The following is a 19,551-nucleotide window of genomic DNA, read 5'->3' as shown; positions in this document are numbered from 1 at the left end:
CACAGTCACACGACTCACTCCGCCCCTCCCACACGCCGGCGACACCCACCCGCCCGCGACTCTTTCCGCCGGCGACACCCACCCGCAGCTGTGTGTCTCTTTCCGCCGCACCGCCAGTCTCGCCGCCGCGTCTCCGACTGCCGTAGCCGCCAGCAAAGCCACATCAGGTAAGTCGCACTGCCACAACTTATGCTCTGTCAGAATTATAGATTGGAAAAAATATGAATGCTAGTGCCAGAAAACTGTTTGATGAAATGCTTGAATGAATTGCGATGAATGCATCCTTGCGAGGATTGGAGAAATACTAGTATATAGGAGTATATAAATAGTTATGCTGTTGATTGACTCTAATGTCAGTAGAGATGAAACAATGCTTTTAGTTTTAAATATGAGTAGAATGTTCTTGGTTACATACATATATGTAGATACATGTGTTAAATTTATGCTTTTTATTTAATTTTGATGTTGATCTTCATTGTCAATGATCATTCTTGGATACATGTGTTAAATTAAAGTAAGAAATGTATCTACACATATATGTAGATACATGTGTTAAATTAAAGTAAGAAATGTATTAATAAATTTGATATAATTAATATGAGTGGTTCTGATTTGAATAAGAAATAGGTATATTCAAGTTTGAATGTTGGTTTTAAATTATTTATTGTGCTCAATTGTGTAGTCTATCTCAATCAGCTTCCATTGATTCTTTATTTGTTGTCTGTTGAAGATGGAAACTTCAGAATCTCTCACCCAAGACGTAGGTAGCAACCGGCCAGACCTCGATATTCTTGAAGATATTGAAATTGAAGAACTAGGGCTAGGGGAAAAGGGAGAAGGAAAGGGAATGGCGTCAAAAATGGGAATTCATCAAAAAAGCGTAAAAATGTAGAGAGGTCAGATGTGTGGGCTGAATTTGATAAAGTGATTGTTGATTCGGTTCAAAAAGGAAAATGCAAACGGTGTGATTCGTTGATAGCAGCTGATCCGAAGTTAAATGGCACATCCGCGATGTGGAGGCATCATGCTTCATGTTTGAAGAAGAAGAAGGATTGGTTGAGGTCTAGTTCAAGTGATCCAGATCAAAGTTAAATTAGTCGTGCATTTGTTTTGGAATTTTGAAAAATTGAACTTGGAGTTTTTCTTTTGAATATTTGAACTTTGAATGTTTGTTGGATTGAGTAGGTTGTAAACTTTGTTGGATTGACCATGTTGTTTTGGAAACTTTGAACGGTGTTTACTTTTTTTGAATATTTGAACTTTTGGTACTATAACACTATTAGGTTGGCTGGCCATGTTTACTTTTGGATTGAGCAGGTTGTAAATTTTTTTAATTGTTGGATTAAGCATATTATAATAGGTTGTTTTTATTTTTTTTAATTTATAATACGAAATATAAACATAAGTATTTCTACAAATATAAGAAAAACAAAGAGCATTGTAGCGCAAGTGGTAGGTTGGCTGTTTTTCTCATGCATTGACTAGGGATCGAATCCTGGCAACAACCTTTTAATTTTTTTTCCAATTCGGTTCCTATCGGTTAGAACCGAACCGAACCGTGTAAAATCGGTTCCTAACCGAACCGAACCGATTCCCAGCCCTAAATAGTATTAAACATATAAATAAAGGATTTCTTCCTCCATCCCTAATAATTTGTCATCATTTGATCCTACACGGGTTTTAAGAAATATAATATATTAGTTTTATACTCCCCACGTCTCTTAAATTTTGTCACATTTTTCCACTTTCGTCTATCCCCTAAAATTTGCCACATTTCACCTTTTACTATTTTTTTTGTAGTGGACCTCATATTCCACTAAATCATTCCCTCATATATATAAAAGTATGACTCACTCTCCACTAACTTTTTCAACTCGCTTTCCACTACATTTCTTAAAACTCATGCCCGGTCAAAGTGTGACAATATTTAAGGGACGTGGGAGTAATAAAATATAAATTGACAATGAGTTAGTGTGCCCAAGGTTAACTGATAAAATCGCAACCGTGAGAATTTACTCGAACAAAAAATATCGATTTTAGGACCGTGGTTCGGTTTAGGTTCTCATATTTTTGAACTAAAACCGTGCCAGAACCGCCGGTTCCAGGCGATTCCAAACCGGAATTGGGAAAAACTGATGAAAAATCAAGAAACTGAGCTGGAACAGCAAAAAACCGCCGGTTCAGAACCGAGACCGGTGATTTTGGAACCGTAACCGCGAAACACCCTCGTGGTTTGGTTCCTGTTCGTCAGTTTCCGAAACCGGAACCGCCGGTTCCGGAATCGTGGACACCTCTTGGTCTACTACCAAAAATGGTAAAAATAAAAAGTGACAAATTTTTAGGGACGAAAGAAAATTGGAATAAGTGACAAATTTTCTGGGACGGAGGGAGTACTTCCAAATTTGAGGTAGCTCCTGAGGTGTGGCAGGGTTTCTTTGCTAATCGAAGTTGTTGGGATTCCATTCTTCGATGGCAACTTTAACTTTATCTATGCTCTCACCACGATCAGTTCTTAACAATTACCAGAACGCGTAGAGTATCATTAACGCTAGCGGGCTGGACCACACCTGGTGGGTCCCGGCCCGCGGCCGGCGCGTTGGAGGGGGAAGCGGACGGGTCTGGGCCGCGCCTAGGGACGAGCCAGTGGCCTGAGGCCGAGACTAGTTGCGGCCCAGCCCGACGTTGGAGGGGATTGGGACGGGCCTGGTCGTGGTCTGGCCCAGCATTACAGGGGGATTTTGCCGGACCTGGCCGCAATTTTGAATTTTTAAAAAAAATTGAATTTTTTCTTATAAATACCATCTAATTTCACAACATTTTCTTTTCTATTCTACTTAATTTCTCTTCCTCTCAAACTAAATTACTAAAATACATCCGTCAAAATACCTCCTCGACCTGATCAAAGAGCAATGAATATGTTATGTTTTCCAGCGTTGATGTTATGTTTTAATGTCTTTTTTATTTTAAATTCCTATTTTTTTCATTTTCAATTTTTCGAATGAATTATGAATTTCCCTTGTTTTAATTGTTGAACGTTTTCTATTTCACGAGTAAAATATGGGGTAGATGTGAATAGTACAATTTAATGGTTGGGGCCTGGATGGTGCCTGCAGGGTTTATAGGAGTTGTAGCCTGGCCCCGAAAATTAGATGATACGATCATGGAAGCCGTGCATCAAGGAAATTACATACAGCTGGATTCAACCATTGATCAGCCTATCAAGATGAAGTCCAAAACCTCTGAAAATGCCACCAATGTCTTCGACTTCGAAAGAGCTTTGTGTGGGTACCTTGCACGCCTCAATCAGAGTCCGGTGGAGAGAGTTATGACCGTTTTACAAAAGTCGCGCAGAAGAGATGTCGAGTCTAGAGAAAACGCCTGGCCTGGCGAATTGAGCCATGAAAAACGCCCGGTCAGGCGTTTGGTCCAATTTTGGCGAGTTGAGGCAGAAAGTTCACTGGGGCGGGCGTTTTGTGCCTTACAATTCGCCCGACCGGGCGAATCACCCGGACTTAGATTTTGTAGGCCATTTTCTAGAATTTTGGGCCTAAACTATAAATAACACTTTTCTCATTTTATTCCAAAGACTTGGATTAACCTAGAAACTGGTGAGATTTGTTTCCTCTTTGCGGATTTCTTTCCAATTTCTAGGTTCCTAGGTTACTTGATCATCAGTTGATCCTTTTCAAGTATGGTCAAATATAGGTATGCATCAAAGGTTTGTGAATTCCTTTTAGTAGTGGAGCCATTAGTTGAATCTAGCATGTTGAAAATTGCTTAGAGTTGTTTTCTACATCAATGGGTTTAGCTAATATCAAATTCACATTTCTTCATCTTTTGCCTTCCATCAAATCATTTTGGATCTAGTTTTTGAAAGCTAGATCCACATTATCCTCTTTGTTATTTTGTATTTAGTTGCTAGGTCAAACATCACCAAGCGTACAAATCTTGGGTTAATGAATCTCAATCAACATGGATCCTTATCATTAGGGGAATGATAACATAGAGGAAGCTTAAGATATGGATTCGGGCCAGTGTTAATGATCCTCTTATATTGCAGATTTGTCTGGTATGCTTCAATGTATTGAAAATGCGAGGAATACTTGCCTCTCACGCCGGTTTGAATAGTTTTTGAATTAACATAAATAGAAATTATAACATGCCATTTTAATTGTTATATGGACTACATTACAAATAATATTAAATATGAAATTTAGTATTCATTTTTATTAAATTAACGCCACAAATTTGAGATTCACAATTCACATTTCATTAATCCAATAAACTAAATTTAATTTCTTAATCTCCTACTGAATAAAACGCCCTCTGCCCCGCCATAAACTTTAAAAGGAGCCATTGTCTTATGATTTATTAAAAACAAAAATGAATCACTTTAGATAGAATGTACCAAAAAGGAATAAGAGTAGCTTAGGGTGAGAGAAATGGAGTACTTCATTTGTCCGCTGTTAAATACTCTCTCCGTCGCAAGATAATTGGAGCATTTTTTTTGGACATGAGATTTAAAAAATTTAGGTGTTAAAAGTTAAAAGTGGAGATAGTAAAGTAAAACTGAGAATAAAGTAAGAGAGATGAGATAGAGTAAGTATAAGAGATGATAAAGTTTTTGTCATTTTGTGATGTCGAGCATTAATTATTATTATTCCGTTACTATTTTCAGTAAATGAACCCCATATTTTACTAACTATTTTTATTTATATTTTATCATAAAATTAGTAGTATTAAATTTTACACCAATTAATTTACAATTTTTACAACAGAGATTTGCAAAGTCCTCAAACAGTAAATACTAATAACATGAATCATCAAAATTGCCATATGATTTATTCGATTCAAAAATCTTAATCACCACAATATTCACAATATGGAGTCGTTTGGTTGTGGGGATGCTTTGGGCGGTTAACTTAATTACTGGGAATACAGGACGGGTTGTGGGCAACTGGTGGATTACTATCAGATGTTTGGTACTTCCTTCGTCCCATAAATGATGGTATATTTGGGGAATGACATAAGATTTTGGGATATATTGTTTTGCGTGTTAAGTGGAGAGAGAAAATAATACTCCATCTCCATCTGTCCTACAAGAATATACACTCTTTCTTTTTTAGTCCGTCCCACAAAAATATGCACTTTCTAATTTTGAAAACTCTTTTTTCTCTAATAAGGTGAGACTCATTCTCCACTAACACTACTTTATTTACTTTTTGTCTCTACCTCTTTTACTTTACCAATTTTGTATTAAAACTTGTGCTGAATCCAAATTGCATAGTCTTTGAGGACGGAGGGAGTATATATATATATATATATATATATAGGGATGTATTCATTTCTTTTTTGCATATTTTCTCTTTTTTCCTTCTTGTTCTCAGCCCCACGATTTTGTCATCCGACGGTTAGATTAGTGCCACGTGTCATTTAATAATGCAGATTTTCCTTTGAATAATGCACATCAACTAATAATGCACCATTATAGTGTAATAATGCAGATTTTCAGTTGAATAATGCACACCGACTAATAATGCACCATTATAGTGTAATAATGCAGATCATCTGGACCGTTGATGAATGAGATCTAACAGCTCATATTAAAAAGAATAAAGGATCTAAGGGATGAATAGGAGATATATATATATATATATATATATATATATATATATATATATATATGGGAGCGTTATTCTCCTTTTCACATCTTAGATCCTTTTTCCTTCTTAATATTACGCGTTAGATCTAAGGCATCAACGGATCATATTGATTCTATAAAACTGGTTCCGTGTTGCATTATAGAAGGTGGTTGTATGCATTACAGGGTTATTATTGACATTTGACGGAAAAGTAACTGCCACATTTTGGTATCTGCGAATAATGCACCACATGGTCACGAGTAATGCATATAATTGACTATATAATGCACAATATGTGAACTGCAATGCATACGAATAAGATGTACCATGTTATGATGTTTGGACACACGTTTCTTGTTTCCCCTAAGGGTTTAATAAGCTTAGGGGCTAGGGTATAGTACGTAGACACGTATGTAATCTTCACATGGTAACGAGTAATTGATATAATTGACTATATAATGCACAATTTGTGAACTGCAATGCATACGAACAAGATGTGTTGTGTTATGATGTTTGACACACGTTTCTTGTTTCCCCTAAGGGTTTAATAAGCTTAGGGGCTAGGGTATAGTACGTACGCATTAATAACAAATTATAAAACGATACGAATAATTCACCAAATTGTCACGAGTAATGGATGTTATTAAATATATAATGCACAATATGTGAACTGCAATGCATACGAATAAGATGTACCATGTTATGATGTTTGACACACGTTTCTTGTTTCCCCTAAGTGTTTAATAAGCTTAGGGGCTAGGGTATAGTACGTAGACATTACTAACAAATTGTTGTTATTGGAATATACGTATGTGCATTATTTGGTTTAGGTAGTGCATTATGTAGCTGTTAATTGTCATTATCTCAGTATATTATGCATTATTAGAGGTATTGTGTATATGGGTTAATCAACGGATTGAAGATTACATACGTGCATTTAGTAATGTCTACGTACTATACCCTAGCCCCTAAGCTTATTAAAGCCTTAGGGGAAACAAGAAACGTGTGTCAAACATCATAACACCGCACATCTTGTTCGTATGCATTGCAGTTCACAAATTGTGCATTATATAGTCAATTATATCCATTACTCGTTACCATGTGAAGATTATATACATGTCTACGTACTATACCCTAGCCCCTAAGCTTATTAAACCCTTAGGGGAAACAAGAAACGTGTGTCAAACATCATAACACAGCACATCTTGTTCGTATGCATTGCAGTTCACATATTGTGCATTATATAGGCAATTATATGCATTACTCGTGACCATGTGGTGCATTATTCGTAGCGGTTTCCAGTCATTATTAGATTACTACTGTACCCTCATAATGCACAAAATAGGACAAATAATGCAACACGGGATTAATTACCCAATGTTGATCTTGACCGTCCATTTCTCTAATCTAATGGCTGATATTAAGAAGGAAAAAGGAGGAAATATAGGAAAAGGAAATGAATACATCCATATATATATATATATATATATATTAGTGGGAGGGATATTTTTTTATAAATATGAACTTTCTATACTTCCAATCCCTTCATTACACTTCCAATCCCTACAAAAAATGCAAGGTGGAGGTGGTGAAGAAGATGTGCCAGATTCCGATGACGCCACCGAGTAGGAAGCGGTCGCGTTTTTTTTTTATCTTTTTATGTTGTGTTTTTTAAAAAATTTCGTTGTAGAATTTTCCCCTATGTACGACGAAAATTTGACTCTAATTCGTAACTTTATTAAATTATGTTTATTTCTCAAATTATTAGTCTACTAAAATTTAACATAGTTAAATTAAAAATAACAATAAAAAAAGAAAAAAATTTAATTTTTTTTTATAGAGAGCCACATTTGGTGGCCCTTGTTAATTTTGTTACTTTACGATTGCGGAGGGCCACATGAGAGCCACGAATGGTGGCCAGGCCACATTTGGTGGCCTTCAAGGGCCACCATTGTGGACACCCTTATAGGACGGAAGGAGTATGATTTTAATCAATGTTTTAAAAACCGGACCGGCAAGCGAACCGGTGTCATTACTGGTTCACTGGTTCAACCGGTTCACTGGTCGAACCATTGGTTGAACCGGAATACTGTTTATATATATATATATTTATTTATTTAGTAGTAAATAATAAAATTTAATTAAATGTTTTATCAATAAATATTATAGTATTATACATTTAATAGTATTATTATAGAAAACAAGTCTTGTACTAGTATATTAGAATATTTAATAAGGTTAAGTTTAAATACAATAATAAATTATAATACACAATATTAAAAACTAGTATTAAACTCTATGTATAATTATAAACTCCTATATTATAAAACATTAGTGATTGTAAAAGTATAATTAAAATATAAGAAATATATTATAACTAACAATTTATTAAAAGAATATATAAAATTAAAATGAATTATCTTAAAAGAATATAAAATTAAAAAGAATATATTTTTAGTGAATGATAGAATTTTATTAATTTTTTTATCAAAAAATATAATTAAATATATAAATTATACTAGTAGTAAGTTATTGTAAATAAAAAATTTAATATTTATGTATAAAAATAAAGAAGTTCATAGTATTATTTTCAAAAAGGAATGCGGCAAAATAATATTATACACAAAGATATATGAATAAACATAAATTAAAAACATATATTTAGTAATACTCCTAGTATATAATCAAATAGTAGTAAACTTTTAATATAATTAATCACATATTCTTAATATACATATATATGTATTAAACACGAATTATTAGTTTATATAGATAAAATATTTCGTGTTTAACATATGAAAATAACTTATGTTCATATTACTACCAAGAAGTCCTTGTGGTGTAGTGGTAGAATTGTTGGTAAGTTCACCGGGAATTCTTGAGTTTGACCCTTATCAAGGCCAAAATTTTAGAATAAAATTTTGAAAAGCATTTGAACCGGTTTCCGGTTCCCGGTCAGACCGCCGGCCGGTTTCGGCGATTCATGGCGGTTGAACATGTCACAGGTTTTATAGTGCTAACCGGACCGGACCACCTACCGGTTCGCAGTTGAACCGGTCGAACCGACCGGTCCGGTCCGGTTTTTAAAACATTGATTTTAATAGAAAGCAGCTAACCCATCGTGTGTTTGATTACTTGGTTAAGTAGGTTGGTGGGTTAAAAAAATGGCATTTTTACCCTTATGGGCGGGAGGATTTTTTTCATTACTGCGGGATGGGGATCCTCTGCTAATGCACAACAGCCAGGCTGCCTCTCAGAAAAAAAAAATAATTAAATAAATTAAAATAAAATAAATATATATATATTATTTTAATGGAGTTATGAGTGACGGCGAGGGCTGCTGTGCTGAAATCTGCTGCGCATTTCAGCACAGCATAGGATCCTTTTGTTTTAATCTAATCTAAAATTCTCCTTTTGTTTTCATTTTCAATTTTGTCGGGAACTCAAAGTTGGCGCCATTTCCAGTGAAGAAATCAAACTCCAACCCAAATACCCTCTCCAGACGAGGTACACTATTCTTCACAAATTACTAAAATTCATGTCCCTCCTTTACAAAGACGGTTGCGATATATAAGACACATTTCGAGTTCCAGATGACATCTCATAGCGTCAACTGTTGGAAATGAAGAATTATTCCGGAAATCACTTCTAAGATTTATGATGTAGTCCCTTATATTTATGATGTACTCCCTCCGTCCTAAAAAAATAGACTATTTTTACTATTTTGGGTCGTTCCCCGAAATTAGACAAAGTCTAAATATGAAATTTTTTCAACAAATAATAATCCTACACATAATTTATAATGTGGACCTCACAATCCACTAAACACTCATTGAACTACCTTTTTCCTCTTTGTCTTACTTTTTTTTCTCATCTCCCTCTTACTTTACTAATTGTACATTAAAATTTGTGTCATTTACAAGTTGTCAATATTTTGGGGACGGAGGGAGTATATCCTTGCCGAGTCCCTTGTATTTTATAGCCGATGAATGGAGAATGTATTCTATTTATGAAATGTTGTCGTCCCAAGGTAATTGGGATATTTCTTTAGGGCATGTGATTTAAGATTTTGATGTGTTAAAGGTTAAAGTGGAGAGAGTAACAAGAGAGGGAATAAAGTAAGAGAGATGAAGAGAGAGGAAAGCATGAGAGATGATAAAGTTTTTGCCAAACAAGGAAATGACTCAACTACGTTGGGATAACTCAAAAAGAAATATGACTCAACTACTGATGAGCTGAGTTTTGTGCCTTGGTTATTGGCTAGTTTACCGTGTTTATTAATATGTGCAAATTAGTTGTTGAAGTTTGCAGAATAACGTACAAGTTAGGAGGAAAGGGTTCAGAAGGAATTCGAGTGAAAAAACGCAGAAAAGGTGCAAACTAGCCAGTATGAGCAGAAAAAGTGCAAACTGGCAAGTATGGGCAGAAAACATGCAAATTGGCCAGGATGGATGCCATAGAGTTGGACACGAGAAGGAATGCCTTGCTTCGAACAATCACTATCTAAAGAGGGGCAAAATTGTTATTTCGCATGAAGAGGCAACCCTAGAAATTAGGGCAAGCCACCCTATAAAATGGAGCTGAACATAAAGAAAAAGAGGATCACTTTTTGAGGGGGAATAACTCCATTAGCTCTTAGTTCCACTCTCTAAATCCAGCAGCCTGACTTGAAGCTTCCGGCCACCTGCACCGGGGAGTCACCATGCCTGATTCATTCCAGCTGTCGTAGTTCCAGAAGAAGTTCTTCCAGTTTCATCGCTCCGAGGAGCCAACAATCTTTTACTTGCTTTGTTTTATGCTTTCTTAGTTTAAGTACTTGTTTTTGCTTGCATTTGACTTGGATTCCAGTAGCTACTTAGTTGGAACATTTTTGGGTGATAATCTTGAATTAAATGAAGTTTATTGTAGTTTTATTTTGTGTTCCAGCTTGCCTTAGGTTTAATTTGCCCAGTTAGATAGATCTGGTAGTTTTACATGATTTTTTGTTGATCAAGTCCTTGGATCTACCAATTAAGTTAGATCTACTGTGTGTTTAAGTTTCTATACGTTTCAATCGGTCATTTCTTCTAAAAATGCATGGAATTCGTTTTTGCTTGTTTCTGTCAAGCTTGAGCATCCATCAATGGAGTTTGTTAGATCTTGTTAGTTTAGCTTGGTGAAGAAGAAAATGTCACAATCAATGAGTGGGACCACTTGTATTGCCTTTGTTGCTTTTTGCTTTTGTACTTGCACTTTTTCAGCTTTTCTCCACACCTAGCAGACAGTCTGCAAGCATGTCATTTGATTCCCTTTACCTTTGTCTAGCATTTTTAGTAAGTTTCATCTAGTAGCTTCTCACATGCACACTCGCACCCTAGTTTACACACGCACTTTAATTTCTTTTAGCATGCAACATTTAGAGGCCACCCTGACCTACTGGTCAGGAGGGGTATAGGTCTCATTTTCACCTAGGTTTTGTTTTTGTTTGCAAGTTCAAGTTTCCTACTTTAGATATATGTTCCATTTCATTGTTGGTTGAGGTTGAGGTTTTTTTGTTGACAAGATGTTTTAGGCATAGACCCAACGATACGACTAGGTCTAGGTACCCTCCTGACTAGTTGACACACACATGAGTCGCCTCCAGAAACATCTCTGTCAACTACCTTGGGACAGAGGGAGTATTACTTTTTTGAGTTTATGGCCTTGGGCTGATGGGTGTTATGTTGTTTACGCCGAGTCTTGCTTGCACACTTTAGGTGTTTCTTCTTTGCGCCTACAACGAGACTTATAACTGGGCTTTGATGAATTTTCAGTTCCTCTGAGTTGAATAAATTTTCGGACCAATCGCGATTTAAAAATATACGAGTCAAAGGGCAACAGATAAAAAAAATGCCTAACCAATCGAGACCATTGTGTGTTAGTGTTAATGGGGGTGTCTCAGTTACAACTTTGGCCCACGTATTATGAACAGTGCGTGCTTTGATTGTAAACGCGGGCCGCTCATAAAGTTAACAAGGCAAGCAAACAACGAGTTTTGACCGGTTACAAACGACTCCGATAGCTATGCTCCCACTTTCCAATCTAATCGACACATTTCCTAAAATGGAAATACCAATATATCTATTTTATTATCTCCTCACTCAACTCAAAAAACAATATTGCATAAAATTCCGTGCCGGATAGAAAATTCTATACTTAGAATGAGACGGATGGAGTAATTTATAGCGTAAAAAAGAAAGGGTTATTAGTCCATAAATTTTTTAAACTTACCGAAATTTTGATTTTGTATACCAACTTTGAAATCCGCTTATAAATTACTACCAATTGATTAATTTGTTCTGATTTTGCAATCAAACTAACGAATTCTTCTGATTTGACAATCAATATAGATTTCAACACTAATATAGTTTGATGACTTAGTTATGTGGCATTATAAAACGTAAATGAAAACGACGTTGCATTTTAGATGGTGAAAAAACATCAGATCAAATAATGTTATTTGTTGAATTTTGATTAGTATAAGTCATATTAGTGCCAAACTTTTGATTAATTAATCAATAGGCAATCTGCATGCAAAACCAAAATTTGACAAGAATTTGATAAGAGGTTAAGAACTTTCAGGCAAACACAAAGATTAAGTGTGATATGCTAAAACTTAAAGAGGATCACGAACTCCACTCTATAACTAGGTCGTCCCATACCCCCATAAACCACTATTTTATCATGTCAAATTACCGAGCAAGTATGCGATTTACTCAAATTAAATTTGAGTCGAGATTCTGTGCTAATAATCATACTTTATTGTATAAAAGCTAAAATGCCCTTCAGTGAAAAACTAACACTATTAAGTTTCAAATACTACAAAGAAACAAAAAAGGGAAACCAGCATTTTGCCTGTAAGAGTATGCAAGGAAACTGAACCTACGCCAGTCAGGATTTTGTAACTATATTCTTCAACGCCGGCATCAAACCCTCGAGGAGCTCCCTCTGGCTCAATATTCTGTCCGACGTACAGTCTTCTTCCTGAAGAATGAAGATATACTGCTCAGTATACGACTCACCCAAACTAAATCATTGTCAACGTCTAATGTTGACCATGTATCCAGGTATACCAAAAATGAGGAAGAAATTACAGAAGGGCTGAACTCACGTTTCCAGTTGCCGAGGACATTAGAGATAGAAGGGTGACAGCTGCTCTCTGATAATCTTGTAAGGTCTTGAAAGCTGAATCATCCAGTTTATCCTATAAAGTAGTACAAACAATGAAGCAATATAGTAAGGCACCAGATCTCCATTCCGGAAAGTAAATTAAGTTTAGTAGTTATATAGCCTTTGCTGCAGTTAGATAGATGATGGCAGAACATCTGAGGATAAATAAAATATTTGTGTGATGGATGGATGCTATGTGCTGATGTTTCTTTCTCTCTAAATAATCATGAGAAAAGTTCCAGATATACTGCTGCCTCAATCTAACACGTCAAGTCCTCCATTTTGTTGATCTCACCTTTAATCGAGCCACAGCGACTGAAATTGCCCTGCCAGGAGCTTGAAGAGCTTTTCCATGTATCTGCATCACATTTTTAACAATAAAAAATTCAGGATGCAGAAAATAGGGATGTAAAATCTAGTCCACTGATGCAACTGTACTTGAGTGAAAAATAAAAGCTGACCTGAACATAGAGTAACGAAACAACTTTTGCCAGAAGGGAGACAGGATCGGATTCGGCAGCAACTTGAGACGATAAATCCTGATAATCTTAAAAATTAGGGTTGTTTTTAAATAGAATAGAAGAGAAATATACAGCAACCAGCGGTCCAACTATTCAAAAGAACGCGATAATGGTGCTCATTGCACGAGTGCGCACACAGGCACACCTTTAACATATGAGAAAAAATATTTACATGTGGAGCTCTTCATAAAAGTCAGACCTGTGGTGGGCATACCTTTCTATAGGAATGCAGAAGAGTCCTCTCCAACTTCTTATCAAGTTTCTTGGATATTAAACCACTGCAGAATATGAGAAGAAAATTACTTTTTTTTTTTTCATGCTATAGAACTTGTAATCCAACACTTCATAAGCATTTTCTTTACCTTTCCTCTATTAATTCTCTTGCTGTACTTATGAATGCCTCCACCAGCTGTCATTATAAAAATCATACACACATCAGTTGACGAAAAAAAGTACTACACAGGCAAGCTATCAGGGATGGATATAACTATATAAATACAAACAGGGTTTCATTAACCTTTCCCTCTAAAGTTTCAACCAGCTCAATGGCTTTTACTGATAAAGACCCGGGCAAACCCTTTGCCTACGAAAAAAATCATATGAATTAGATGCCAGGTGAGTAAATAGAGAAAAGTATAGCATAGTCTGCTCTAAGATATTTACCAGGGAAATTCTATCTGCAGAACTCATTGCTACAGGTTCAGAAATTTGAGATCCCTCAAGTTGAAATCCGTTCTTCAATTTGCAATGCTTGTCCTGCATACCCAACTCAAGATTAAAGCCCGAACGTAAACTGTTTCATGCTCCAAAGATTAAAGACAGTGAATAGTTTGCATTACCAAATGAACTAAGAGAGTGTCCACAATTGGGGTTGCTGCAGTCCGTAACAAGTGCTTATGTAAGAGAACCTATCATGGCAAAGGGAAAATGCTTGGTTATGTGTCCTGGTATTATCAGATTACCATTAAAATTAGAAGAGATCTTACAGCATTTTGTGGGTCATCTTCGAACAAATCTAGCGCTTTTTCATATAATTGAATATTTAAGAATGCCTGTGGAAAAGGATGTAATGTATTAAAAATCATTCTGAGAACAATAAGGGAATAGCTCCAATCATCAGATTATATATTTTCGGCTTAAGAAATCAAACATGAACTAAGAAGATATTAGGCAGCAAATGATAAGACCGGGAAGCATGAATTCTGCATGCTATCATCATATCATGGGAATTACAAATTAGCATCCTATGTCCAGACACTTTGGGATATACAAGGATTATACATGTCATGGATCCAAAGAAACAAAAAGTATAGCTGTCACTACCTCATCAAGCTTACGCTGTAAATCATCAAGCAATTGTTTCATTTGCTGAGCATTCTCTGTAAAAGCAGCCTTTCTTCTTTCCATCCATGAATTTAGGAGCATAGGTCTCAAATGTTGGGCCAGAGGTGCAAGAACGGTTTCAGGATCATCCAAACCTACTAAAAATGTCAGATCCACCAAAAAATGAAATAAAGGATTCAATAGGAAGAGACCATGATGAGATCACCTTGCTCCTCCAAATCTGGGATCATTGACATTATCTTTTGAATTAATGATTTTTCTGACAGAAAGCTAGGTTGGTCCAACCTCTCAGTATCTTTTTTGGCACCTGACTTTGGATCTGAAACCTGTGCTCCTGGGTTAACCTTTCCCTTTTTCTGCTTTTTCTTAGTTGATTCTTGTAGCTCCATACCACTTTCAGCACTCCCGCCTTTCACATTCACAGCTGATTTTCCTTTTTTCTTCTTTGATCCTTTTTCTGGAGCTGATTTACCTATGCCACTTTGATTACCATATTCATCTTGGTCAGCCAGGTTGCTGCTGTTGTCATGTGAAGTGTCAGATGACACAACAGCACTATGTCCAGAAAGACTAATGTTCTCCATCTCCTTCTGAATACTATCAAAGAGATGCTGCAATACATTGGAATCAACACAGGAAGTAAAGAGCTGTCACTGGAGTGACAATAATGATGCTACAGTTTATCTTCCCTAATTCCTTAGGCTGCATCAGCCATTTTATTCAACTTTATATGAGAATGGAAGTATTGAAAAAAAATTATACTAACTACTTTAAAGTGTACATGAAGGGAAAGTGTACGGACATTTCAAGAAACGATACAAATATTTGTCGAATTCCTTTATATGTTTCTGATTTTTAACAATACTATTTTGAGGTGAATGCAAAGAACAAGGATCCAGAGGTAGAGGTCATCTTCCTCTTTTCAGTTCCAATTCAAATCCTATCAGTTGCAAAATCTTTATATTATTAAGTTGGAATACCTAGTTAAAAACAATTCATATCAGTAACCTAGATCATGATAATATTTCATCAAGAAACATCTAGAATCGATCTGGTTTTCTATGTAATGCATGTGTTGCATAAAAAAGTAATTAGAGGGAAAGCAAATAAGTGCATTCAATTTTGTATCAAAAGGCTATGAGGGAAACTAGTATAATTGTAATCTAGGTCATCGGGTCTAGAGATGCAAATTCTCAGAAGACTTGAAGATAATGTAATCTGCAGGAAACATAAGTACATGAGGTAAGGTAACTTATCCCAAAAGCATTGTGATGGTTGCAACAATATTCTAAGGGCACCCTGACAGAATGCTTACAGGAAAAAGTCATTTATCTCCAGGAAAATGTAAGTATCTAAGTAACACTTTCCCCCCAGCTTACCTATTTGGAAGAGAAAATAATAGGAGAAAATAAGAGAAGATAAAAAACCAGAGATGCACAAATAATGCCCAAACCTAATTTTTCTGGACATATCAGGGCTTAACCTGGTATCCTCCTGTCTGAAACTAATTGATCTTCTCAAACAACTAAGCAGCCACAACCCATGCTTATGAAAATATTAACCGATTCATGGAGACATACACTGAGTTAAGAATCACAACATAACAGAAGTCAGGTTACAAGCATGAAATTATTGCACATACTCTCCGGAGCATCCTCTACTTATAAAATTACATAGAACGTACCAATACAAAGTGCAAATAGTATCAATTATAGGAAAAGGTATTGTGAGAATTGGATGAGAACCCTAAGAATTCTTTGAGAACTTGAATTTGCACTATTGATCAGACATATTCGAAGGAATTTTAAATGCTTACCTTCACAAAAGTATCACTCAATATATATGATTCCCCCAGAACATGTGCTTTGCCAGACTGATAGAGAAGACAAGTTCATCAGATCAATAGAATAAAATTACACAAAGAGTAGCAGATAATAGTGCATGTATAGCAATAAATCACCTTCAGAGCTCTTTGAACAGTTGGACAAAATGAAAGAACCTTAGATGCATCTTGAGGTGTAAAGGATGTGGGTAAAATTGTGAGTGAAACTATCCTGCAAGGTGGTGGGAAGAGGGAGCATAAAAAACATTAGAATGGTTCATCCCTTCCACACTCATAGCATGTTTTCATTAAGATTTTGCAACTTTTTTTAGAGAGTCAACATTTCCAGCCCTACAAGTTCCCCCTAGATCATGCACCCTCATTGATGAGCACATGAGAATGACAATGCACACACAATGAAATAAAGATCAAATTTAAGAACTTTAGTTCAATAAACAGCTGAAAGAATGGACCATTATCAGTTACAAGGTAATTCAGTGATTCCATAGGCATCACATCTCTTTACTAATTTCATGCAGCACCAATTCAACTAGAGATTGGTTCTTTAGTGACAAAAGTAGCATGTGTATATGGTCATTTCTAACACCTGCAATATAGCTGTTTATTGTGAAGTCAGTGAGCTTATTAAATTAGCTCAAGGTTGGTTTAGCATCATAAAGAACTCGACCACGCCAGTAGTTGCACAATGCAACTCTTTCAATGAAACCAATTCCTGGTCAAGAAATTAAACCTAGCGGTAATATATTACTATTACAGTATTACTTAAGGGTCAGTCTCTAGCGAGAGTGCCAGTCAATATTAACAAGCTTTTTGGTTGCCTAAGCTCGCTCCAAATAAGGATCTTCCTGTTCACACTAGGTTCTAATAGTGACCAAAGCAATGGTTATATTATTTGACTAATAAGCAAATGTGTATACGTTTTTCGTAGTGTGATAATCTGGGCCCGCTAAAATTAGCAATAGTAACTGAATGGGTATTTAAAAATAGAACTCACCAGCTGCCACATTCAACAGCATCATCCACAGAATTGTCCAACATTTCAATCAGTGAACCATGAACAAAGACAGTATCAAGGGCCTTGCCTTCAGGATATCTGGACTATATTAATTATTAACAAAAAGGAATTATAAAAATTTCACCTAGTAACGTACTTGGAATATATTCTATTGTGCTTAAGTCACGAAAAAAACAAAGAAGCGAAGGCAGGAAAACAAATAGATTAAAATACCTGCAAATACTGAATAGGCTGTGGTATTCCAAGTTTATGAAGAGTTTCATAACTTATAAAAGAGTTCTGCAGCACAAAGAACAATGATGCACAACATCCAATTAATTGTTCAACTTTTATAGTAGTTTTTCTTGATGAAAGCAGTGAATTTGAATAATACTAGCATTTATGTTGAGAGAAATAGAGTGGGAACGAAAGAAGAAGTTCTCAACCTGTGAAAAGAAAGATTCCACGCATTTTTTTTGAGCCATCGCAAATACCTGGCAAATGGAAGACATATAAGCAAGATATACAAGAATGTAACTGCTTAACCAGTGTATATAAACAAATTGATCGATAACTGGAAAATATTGTACTATCAATTATGTACAGGAGAATTCAGTCAATACATTTAACTACAGACAGTTATACACACATTAGAATTTTCATCAAACAGAATTGAAATAATACCACGTAATCAACAAAGAAAACCATGATCAACATTTATAGCCAAAGTTAAAGAATATGATTATACATATGAAAAAGAATCATCTCACGTACAGAAGGTGTCCAGTGTACTCCAGCGCGTAGTGAGCCAAGAATCTCTCCTCCTTTAACCAAATTATTAAATAATGACTGGAAAAAACTACTCTCAACTGCCACTCCACTAAACCCATCCATATCTTGCAACAGAACCTGCAATGAGCTCCACCATGCCGACATATTCATAGGAACAGCAATCCCTCTTGCTGCTCCACACACCATTGCATTCACACGCGCAACATATGCTGGTGTATACAGTTGTCCACCCTCAAGCCGACCCTTGATCTATTAAAGCATATTCCAAACGAAAAATTCAGAAATTTTCCTAACAAGTAAATTTTATAAACCAAAAGCCTATACAAGCAAAATACCAATGTTCCAATACGAGGTTCTAGAACAGAGACGATCAATTCAGAGCCGACTTGCAGCTGTGCCGCAATCTCGGCCAATGAAATTTGGCTGCACTCCTGGAGTCTTTCATTGATTTCCTCGGAAACTGTGTCCCAATAAGAACTCGAAACTATCTCTCCATTAATCAACACAAGCGAAGAGTCATTGGACACAACGTGCTGCGATTGCTTTTCGACATGGTACAAATCTACCCCAATTGTATCCGCTAAATCAATCAAGGATACTCGACCTCTCTTATTTATTTCAGAAACGATTTCACTCCTCAATTGCTCCTATCGAAGCCAGACATGCAGATCAAATTGATAAAAATTGAATAAAGGAGTAAACATCTTTTAAAAAGAAATGATACATTCAATTAATCACCTGAGTGATGTATTCTTTGCCGGAGGAGGTGTGGAGAAGTTCGAAGTCGATGATTTCAAGTTGCTGGAGTTTCTGGACCAATTCGACGACGTTTCGTTCGGATAAACGGATGCTGGATTTCGCCTGCTGTGCAAACTCGAATTGCCTCTGCAGTTCCAGCAGTTCCTCATCCATGGCGGCGGCGGAGGTGTGCGAGTGTTGACCGCCGGTGGTGGTGGTCGCTCTTCAGTTTTGCTGTAGTGCCTTTTTGGCAAATGGAATTTTTTTGAGTGAACTAAATCAATAATTATCGTCTCTAATCTTATCAAAAAATTGCACCAATGGTTCTAAAAAATTTTATAGTCATTTTGTCCATAAAAATTACATTTTTGATACTTATCAGTCTTTTATATCTCTCTACATTTGAAAAATCTCCTAAATACCATGGAGGGCATTTTCGGTATTTGGAAATTACATTTTTAATACCTCTTCAATCATGTAATTTTTTTT

The 19,551-nt window shown here is 35.9% G+C and overlaps 1 protein-coding gene across 1 annotated transcript; it reads right to left on the bottom strand.

Moving 5' to 3' along the window:
- Positions 1–12,352: 12,352 nt before the first annotated feature.
- Positions 12,353–19,343, bottom strand: LOC121790910 (E3 UFM1-protein ligase 1 homolog). Its single transcript, XM_042189004.1, has 20 exons — positions 19,063–19,343; positions 18,660–18,971; positions 18,307–18,573; positions 17,979–18,026; positions 17,767–17,832; positions 17,533–17,636; positions 16,656–16,749; positions 16,512–16,568; positions 14,901–15,306; positions 14,675–14,829; positions 14,338–14,403; positions 14,191–14,259; positions 14,015–14,107; positions 13,869–13,934; positions 13,714–13,760; positions 13,566–13,629; positions 13,292–13,369; positions 13,126–13,188; positions 12,772–12,864; positions 12,353–12,644 (listed from the first exon to the last, which is right to left on the bottom strand). The coding sequence occupies exons 1-20, from the start codon at positions 19,234–19,236 to the stop codon at positions 12,552–12,554; spliced, it is 2,415 nt and encodes an 804-aa protein (XP_042044938.1). The 5' UTR covers positions 19,237–19,343; the 3' UTR covers positions 12,353–12,551.
- Between the last annotated feature and the right edge of the window lie 208 nt (positions 19,344–19,551).

Source organism: Salvia splendens, chromosome 2, assembly GCF_004379255.2.
Source record: "Salvia splendens isolate huo1 chromosome 2, SspV2, whole genome shotgun sequence".
NCBI lineage: Eukaryota > Viridiplantae > Streptophyta > Magnoliopsida > Lamiales > Lamiaceae > Salvia > Salvia splendens.
The sequence above is the reverse complement of the archived record's forward strand: the minus strand, read 5'-3'. Positions and strand labels throughout refer to the sequence as shown.

What these genes read in the sequence shown, in the direction of transcription:
- LOC121790910 (XM_042189004.1), bottom strand. Translation starts at nt 19,236, where the DNA reads ATGGATGAGGAACTGCTGGAACTGCAGAGGCAATTCGAGTTTGCACAG. An exon ending in TTCTGCATTCCTATAGAAAG is followed by an intron (nt 13,370 to 13,565) that starts GTATGCCCACCA and finishes TAAGATTATCAG; the next exon opens with GATTTATCGTCTCAAGTTGC. An exon ending in TGTCCTCGGCAACTGGAAAC is followed by an intron (nt 12,645 to 12,771) that starts GTGAGTTCAGCC and finishes TTCATTCTTCAG; the next exon opens with GAAGAAGACTGTACGTCGGA.